Source organism: Rhincodon typus, chromosome 19, assembly GCF_021869965.1.
Source record: "Rhincodon typus isolate 14 chromosome 19, sRhiTyp1.1, whole genome shotgun sequence".
NCBI lineage: Eukaryota > Metazoa > Chordata > Chondrichthyes > Orectolobiformes > Rhincodontidae > Rhincodon > Rhincodon typus.
The window spans coordinates 53,888,120-53,896,981 of NC_063350.1; the positions used below are offsets into that span (position 1 = coordinate 53,888,120).

Below are 8,862 nucleotides of genomic sequence, written 5' to 3' on the forward strand. Positions count from 1 at the left end.
TCCCACCTCAAGCCCCAGCCCCATCTCCTACCTACTAACCTCATCCCGCCCCCTTGACCTGTCTGTCCTCCCTGGACTGACCTATCTCCTCCCTACCTCCCCACCTACACTCACCCTTACTGGCTCCATCCCCACCTCTTTGACCTGTGTGTCTCCTCCTCTATCCATCTTCTATCCGCCTCCCCCCCAACTCTCTATTTATTTCAGAACCCCCTTCCCCTCCCCCATTTCTGAAGAAGGGTCTAGGCCCAAAACGTCAGCCTTCCTGCTCCTCTGATGCTGCTTGGCCTGCTGTGTTCATCCAGCTCTACACCTTGTTATCTCAGAGTCTCCAGCATCTGCAGTTCCTACTATCATTGAACAGTACTGAGTGCTTTGCTAGGTCATTTCCAAGCCAGTCATATAACTGGGTGCAGTCGACACCATCTAAGGTAAAATGGGCATCAGTGAGCCAGATGGGTTTTTATGACAATCAACAATGATTTTGTGGTCACCACTGAACAAGCTTTTAATTCTATATTTATAAACTGAAGTAATCACCATCTTCAAACCATGATCATATTGAATGGTGAAGCAGGCTCGAAGAGCTGAATGGCCTATTCCTGCTCCTGTTTTCCATATTTCTAAACCATGACCCAGGAGCATTAGCCCGAGCCTTTGGATTACCAGTCCAGTGACATTACTAATACATAATTTGTGCATTAATGTTGTTTTGTGAATTAGTATAATTGAATACAGAACACTATGATACTTTCTACAGTAAAATATCTTTTATTTATCGAAATCATTGTATTTAATTGAATTTTATTTTCTATTCTTCAGATGTTTGAAATCTATCCAATTGACTTCCATTATAAATCATACTAACTGTTCACTATTTTGCAATGTTTTCCATGTAACTCCACAAATAGCAAGACCTTACCGCACATAAAGGCATGTGAAATGGTAAATAAACTAATTTTAATGTATTTGTTTTTCCAAAAGGGCAGAGTGTCAATCCCAAGATGGCTGGTCTGATAGGGAGACTTGGGCCTCAGACTAAACAACCATTCATGGTGGCCTTCTTCAAAGCCACTGAAGTTCACATCCGCAGTGCACGATCAGCAAGTGGTAAACAGAAGAACCAGGGTCGTTCTCGGTCTTCTAAGAGTCAGGAATCTTTCAGAGCAACCAGCTTAACAGGTAGGCATTCACTGTTCATGCAGTTCTAATGCTACAATTCCATTCTTACATGCTCAACCTAAAAGGTATCACTGTAGTGTCATTTCTCCTATTAAACATTTGAATATAAAAAAATCTGTAAAGTGGAGTCTCAGAAAACCAGACAGTTTACTGTAGCTCAGTCCTTGATATTAGCTGGCATGTTGGTTGCATTATTAAGAGAGTTGTGTGGCACTTCAGAACAGAGTCTAGCCAGCTTGAGTATCTTCAGCCCATGGGCAAAAGTTGTTTTGCAAGATCATGTCTGGATGTATAACAACCAGGGCGCTGATTTTCATTACAGGGTCATGTACACAGAGATGGAAGAATGCACAACTTCATAAACTTGATCTTTAAAAAATGGACTTCTATATTGGGGTTGTGTAATGGTCTGGATTGGAAGTCTAGCCTGGACAAGAATGTGGAGGCTACCAGATTCTAAGGTAGGCTGGGCAGAAAGCCTGCCTTGGACCTCCAGGGACTGTCCAAAATTAAAATAAAGTAATAAATGTAAATTATCAGATCCGCCTTCATCCACACACATTATTTATCCCTATTCATGCCAAAACAAACCACATAAGGCCCTCCACCAATCTTACATGGTCCCCACATGCCTTGTGTCATAGTATACCCCTCTGCACATCATCTACGGCCCCTCATGTCCCAATACAACACTATGTAACTTGACCCATACTCCCATGGCCACCCATTCACCCAGCCAACTTCCACCTACGACCCTTCGTACGTCAACTACCATGCCAACTCACCTTGTATCTGTGACTAAGCATGCACACAGAAAAAGAATGAAGGTATATTGTTAAAAATCTGTATTGCAGACTGCACTCTATTGAGCAACACACTTTCATTCATAAAAGCACATTTGGACAAATGTTGGACAGTTCTTGACACCTCTTAACAGGGTGATACTTCTTTAAAAGTCTTGACAGATTTTACACTTCTTGACAGGTCTAGACAAGTTTGAAACTGTTTGATAGGTCTGAGTGGCTTGACATTTCTTAACAGCTCCTGATAGGTCTTTTTATAGGTTTTTCAATTCCAACAGGTTTATATGCCTTTCACACATAACTGAAGATAATATTAACAAATTCAAAGGGTACGTGAAATCCCCTCCCAAAGAATACCTGACCCCTGACCAAAGAATCCCAAACCACTTCCACTGCGATATCTCAGTTTTCCAAAAGGGTACCTGGCTATTCAAAATGCAGTGAAAATAATCGGCTGTGAGCTGGTTTATTCTGCACACTCTAGGTTCCATGCAGTGAGTTTACCAAAATGCCATGTAAATGACAGCTGTCTCTGGAAGCTGCACAAGCAAGACACCCATGCTGACTCCACTCCCGCCCCATGGAAATGGGAAGTGCGCAGTTTAAGGGCAGAATTCGCAATTTTTGATATCTCCCATCAATTTTGCCACAAAGGAAAGTTTCTCTGATTTCGCCCGGGTTCTAATCTGGAAAGTCTAAAATCAAAAAATCCTAACTGAAACATTCCAAGTCAGTGAAATCTTTACAAAGTTGCATTACTATGTTTTGAAGACAGCACACTTCAAGAAAAAGTAATTCAAATTGGATTTTTACCTGCTCAACAAGGTCAGGTACTAAACTTTTGTCAGTGACAGAAGGTCACTTTAAATTCCTTCCGTACATAGTTACTCGGGAGGATTCAGATTAGAACATAGAACATAGAACAGTACAGCACAATACAGGCCCTTTGGCCCACGATGTTGTGCCAAACTTTTACCCTAATCCTAAGGTCTATCTAACCTTCACCCCTACCTTATACTATCATCCATATGCCTATCTAATAGCCGCTTAAATGCCCCTAATGAGGCCGACTCCACTACCCATTCCGGCAATGCATTCGACGCCCCTACCACTCTCTGAGTAAAGAATCTACCTCTGGCGTCTCCCCTATATCTCCCTCCACTCACTTTAAAACTATGCCCCCTCATAATAGCTACCTCCACCCTAAGAAAAAGCCTCTGGCTGTCCACTCTATCTATACCCCTGATCATTTTTTACACCTCTATCAAGTCACCTCTCATCCTTCGTCGTTAAAAGAGAAAAGCCCTAGCTCTCTCAACCTTTCCTCGTAAGAGCTTCCCTCCATTCCAGGCAACATCCTGGTAAATCTCCTCTGCACTTTTTCCAATGCTTCCACATCTTTCTTGTAATGAGGCGACCAGAACTGGACACAATACTCCAGATGTGGCCAAACCAGGCTTTTGTATAGCTGGAGCATAACTTCACGGTTCTTGAACTCAATCCCTCTATTAATGAAAGCTAACACACTATACGCCTTCTTAACAACTCTATCCACCTGGGTGGCAGCTTTCAGAGAACTGTGGACATGAACCCCGAGATCCCTCTGCTCCTCCACACTGCCAAGAATCTTTCTGTTAACCCTGTATTCTGCTTTCAAATTTGTCCTTCCAAAATGAATCACCTCACACTTTTCAGGGTTAAACTCCATCTGCCACTTCTCAGCCCAGCTCTGCATCCTATCAATGTCCCTTTGTAACCTAGAACAGCCCTCTGCACTGTCCACAACTCGACCCACCTTCGTATCATCCGCAAACTTACTAATCCACCCTTCCAATCCTTCATCCAAATCATTTACAAAAATCACAAACAAAAGAGGACCCAGAACTGATCCTTGTGGTACACCACTCGTAACTGAGCACCATGTTGAATATTTTCTGTCCACTACCACCCTTTGTCTTCTAAGGGTCAGCCAATTCTGAATCCAGTCTGCCACATTTCCCCCATCCCGTGCCTCCTTACTTTCTGCATGAGCCTACCATGGGGAACCTTATCAAACGCCTTACTTAAATCCATGTATACCACATCCACTGCTCTACCTTCATCCACATGTTTGGTCACCTCTTCAAAGAATTCAATAAGGTTTGTGAGGCATGATCTACCCCTCACAAATCCATGCTGACTATCACGAATCAAACTGTGCCTTTCCAAGTGATCATAAATCCTATCTCTCAGAGCCCTTTCCAATAATTTGCCCACCACTGAACTAAGACTAACTGGCCTGTAATTTCCGGGGTTATCCCTATTCCCTTTTTTGAACAAGGGAATGACGTTTGCCACTCTCCAATCTTCCGGCACTATACCCATGGACAGTGAGGACGAAAAGATTATATGTTTAGTTGGCTAATCCACATTATCAGATTTGCAACACTGAGTCTTGCCTCCGATGTTGCAGCCCCGATCTTTTCCCCAGGCTGTAAAACTAATTCCCCCATAACTGACTGTCTCTGGTTCCCTTCTCCAATCCTCAGCCTCTCCTCCAAAATTCTGATCCTCTCCCACACCCAGGCCTGATCTCCAAACTATCTCCAATTCCCCTGATATCACCCCCAGTGCTGACCCCAATCTTCCCCTTCCAGATTCCAACTTCCGGATCTACCTCTAAACCCTAATCCCTGATCTCAATCACAGACCTGACTCCTGATCTCCCCATAATCCCTGACACCAATGTTCTCTGAAGTCCTAACTCCTAATCTTGCTCTGAATCTTATTCTCCACTCCTCAACAGTTTAACCTTAATCTACCTCTCCAAGCCCTAACATCCTAATTATTGATCCTGATTTTACAACCAAAACTTTGACCCCAATCTCAATCCTTTAGTCCTAACCCAATCTCTCCTTCCCCCTACCCACCACCACCAAATGCCTTTGACTCCTGAACTTCCTTTGAAAGTTCTAAGCCTGACCTGTGTACCTCCCCAATCCCTGACCTTGATTTCCATCCACCCAAACCCTGATCCCAATCATCCCTGGGCTAAATGTCTAAGTCTGGTCTCCCATGCTCCTGGCCCTTGGCATGACAGGCCATGGAATTCAATTCTAACTGCCTCAAGGCTCCAGTCTCACATTATCTCTGTCGCAGCATAGGAGATCTCATTGGGAAATACCTCCACCCTCTCCCTCCCCATCACCAAATTACCCCCTACTCCACCAGCATACAAACACAACTCCATTAATTATACATACATCCAGAGTTTTAAGTTTTCTTCAAGACAATCATTGGCGTTCAGGGTTATAGAGTCACACAGCCATACAGCGTGGAAACAGACCCTTCCATCCAACTCATCTGTACCAACCAGACATCCCAACCTGACCTAGTCCCATTGGCCAGCATTTGGCCCGTATTCCTTATATACCCCATCCAGATGCCTTTTAAATGTTGTAATTTTACCTCCTTCTACCATTTCCTCATTCTATATACGCACCCACCCTCTGCGTGAAAACGTCTCTCAGGTCCTTTTTAAATCTTTCCCCTCTCACCTTGAATCTAAGCCCTCTAGTTTTGGACTCTGCCCACCCTAAGAAAATGATCTGGGCTCCCCAGATAGTTCTTTCTTTGTCCCAATAAAAGGTGGACATGCTATATTTTGTGAGGCTAGTATTCAAGAAGTCTTGGCCTACCTCACCAGTGATGTGAAAGTTTAAGTTGATGACCACCTTGGGGATTTTATTGTCAGTCATACTCACTATATGTCCATCTAAACTGAGCTCTCATGATAAGTACTTCAACTCTGGACATTTCTGATCTTTGGTATGCTGGTGTCTTGTTCTTCCATTTCATGCCTATGGTGTTATGAATGCATCTCATGTGGAACTGATCCAAAAATTTACAATGTCTGGAGTGGGAAATCCATATTTCACAGACATATGGAAGGGTAGGCATTACCACTCTACGTTTGTTACCCTTGCCCCTGCACTCCAAGGTTTTTTTTATGTGGGTTGGGCCTAGCAGAGCCAATCCATTAGCAATCATTTACACTTTTCGTTCGCACTCTACCCGACATTCTATCTCCTTCTTGGCTTATCAGCAATCTTTGTTTGCCTATCCCCTTTTCTTCCTCTTTCTCTGGATACTGTCTCCATATCCTCTACTCACCCCACTCCCTCCTGTCATCAGCATAAATACCACCGCTTCCCTGCTGTATTCAGTTCTGATGAAAGATCACTAGACTCGAAATATCTGTTTTTCTCTCTAAAGATCTGCTGAGTTTTTCCAGCACTTTGTTTTTGTTTCATGGTATAAAGTCATTGGATTGCCCCAAGCATTCTACAGTTAAACATAAAGATATCACTCTTAGCACCATTCAGTCTGCAGCTTTGTGAGTCCGCTTTTCATATCCTTCTCCAATCCTCTTTCTCATCTGTCAGCTGAGCAGCCTCAACAAGTCATAGAATAACAATTATTCATCAGTATGGACAGCACTTCTCCTTGGACATTGACTAGTTAGAGTCACAGAGTCAAAGAATCATACAGCACAGAAACAGACTCTTTGGCCCATCACGTCCATGCTGACCAGGTTTCCTAAACTGAAACAACAAGGTGCAGGGCTGGATGAGCACAGCAGGCCAAGCTGCATCATAGGAGCAGAGAGGCTGACGTTTCGGGCCTAGACCCTTCCTAAACTGAACTAGTCCAATTTGCCTGCATTGAGCCCAAATCCCTCACAACCTTTCCTATTCACGTACCTGTCCAAATGCCTTTTGATTGTTGTAACTGTACTCATCTCGACCATTTCTTCTGGCAGCTTGTTCCATATAGGCACCACCCTCTGTGTGAAAAATTTGCCCCATCATTGGCAGCAGCTCTGAAAAAATTGTGTTACCTTTAGGACTTTCCTAATCTAAAGCTGTTAATTTGCCTTACATAATTTTTCAATTAGGAATCAATACACAGACATTTTCATTATAAATATTGACATAAATAAACATTACAGTCCATAAATGATAATCAAAGCCACCTTACTTCACCAAGAAAAAATTAAAAATTTGAACCATGTCAAGTAAACAGAACAACCAAGTGGAAAATTGATCACCAAAATTGAATTATCAAATTATTTAAATTAACCAGCACCAAATTCAGGATAGGTTGTACTCAAATTGTAACAACAGGAAGTAAGTCTTGTGAACAGGACATGCACAATAAGAACTGAAAGAACTACGGATGCTGTAACTCAGTTACAAAAAGAAGTTGCTGGAAAAGCTCAGCAGGCTTTGGCAGCATCTGTGAAGAAAAATTAGAATTAATGTTTTAGCCCCGGTGACCATTCCTCGGAAGTGATGGTAGGTAGGAATATGTCGGTTTATATCCAGAATGGGTGGGGGAAAGGGGTAAACAGTAAACGATAGGTGGGGATAGAGCTCAAAGAGAGAGAAGAACAGCTGGAAAGACAAAGGAGTTGATAACAAAGATAGTAGGAACTGCAGATGCTGGAGAATCCGAGACAACAAGGTGCAGGGCTGGATGAACACAGCAGGCCAAGCAGTGTTCATCCAGCCCTGCACCTGGAGTTGATAACAATCTGGCTAGGAAGGTGAATAGGTGTTAATGGAGATAGTTAGTGGCTAATAATAGGTAGTATGTGGTGGCAGGCTATGTGATAACACAATGTTGCATAACTTTTCTATCTAGAGTATGTCAACCACACTAATTTTCCTGACTTAGACAATTTTACATATTCCCCAAGGCTAGGAGTGTTTGTTTATTTTAAATAAACTGATAAAGATGGCATTGGGTTCCCGCATGCAGCCAAAAGGCAGTAAGACAGTAGCTGTCTTTAAGGGTGCACCACTAGAAATAGTTATTATCACACATGATTGTTATTTGTCTGCCTTCATCACTTTAACACTGCTAATACAGGTAGTCTACTGGTAAACACACAGGAGGCTTGAAGAACACAGCAAGCCAGGCAGCATCTGGAGGAAAGGAGAAGTCAACGTTTTGGGTATTACCCTTCTGCAGGACTGGATGTGGGGGCAGTGGAATAGTAGTGATAAGTGGACACTGGTAGTAGGTATCAGAGATAGTAGGAACTGCAGATGCTGGAAAATCTGAGACAACAAGGTGCAGAGCTGGATGAACACAGCAGGCCAAGCAGCATCATAGGAGCAGTAAGGCTGACGTTTCGGGCCTAGACCCTTTCATCGCAGGTATGACCTGCTTGGTCGATGAATCAGGTTGGTGGCTGGAAGGGAGGGTCGGAAGGTGGGATGGATGAGAGGAGGTGGGCTGGAAAGGGAGCTGAGGAATGGGTAGGAAGGTTATTTGAAATTGGAGTTTTAAGTATTAAGTGAATACCATTCAGTGCCTACTAGAAGTTATTTGCATGCGTCAGTGTCTTCAAAAACCATGCAAGATACAATCCCATGTGCCTGTGAGATTATAGATTGCGGAGTCTGCTTAAATGAACTGGCCAGTTACATCTCATTTATTTTCCTTTGATTTAATCCTTAACTGTATCTGTGTGTCTGGCTTACGTGAATGGGGGCTAGAATCAAAGATTGGGTTAAATCTCAGGCATTATTTAGATTACTCTGTGGTCGAACTTTGCTCTGTTAAAGCTACTGTATTATTAATACATATTAAAATCTATTGTTTAAGTTATAAATCTGTTGCTTGGTATCGGCTACTCAATGTCTGGTTAGAAATCACTGGATCAATTTTGAGCATTGTGTATTTTAATCTTGCAGTGTTGAGAAAACAGGGACGGAGAAGTTGAGATAGTAGGAACTGCAGATGCTGGAGAATCTGAGATAACAAGGTGTAGAGCTGGATGAACACAGCAGGCCAAGCAGCATCAGAGGAGCAGGAAAGCTGACGTTTC

At 42.9% G+C, this 8,862-nt stretch overlaps 1 protein-coding gene across 1 annotated transcript in view; it reads left to right on the forward strand.

The window, feature by feature from the left end:
• Positions 1-4,647, forward strand: part of LOC125485435 (bone morphogenetic protein 7-like) — a 21,138-nt gene extending 16,491 nt beyond the window's left edge. The window contains exons 3-4 of the mRNA XM_048608189.1: positions 985-1,182; positions 4,622-4,647. Of these exons, the coding sequence (XP_048464146.1) occupies positions 985-1,182; positions 4,622-4,647 (224 nt within the window). The remainder of the gene's footprint in view (positions 1-984; positions 1,183-4,621) is intronic.
• Positions 4,648-8,862: the final 4,215 nt, after the last annotated feature.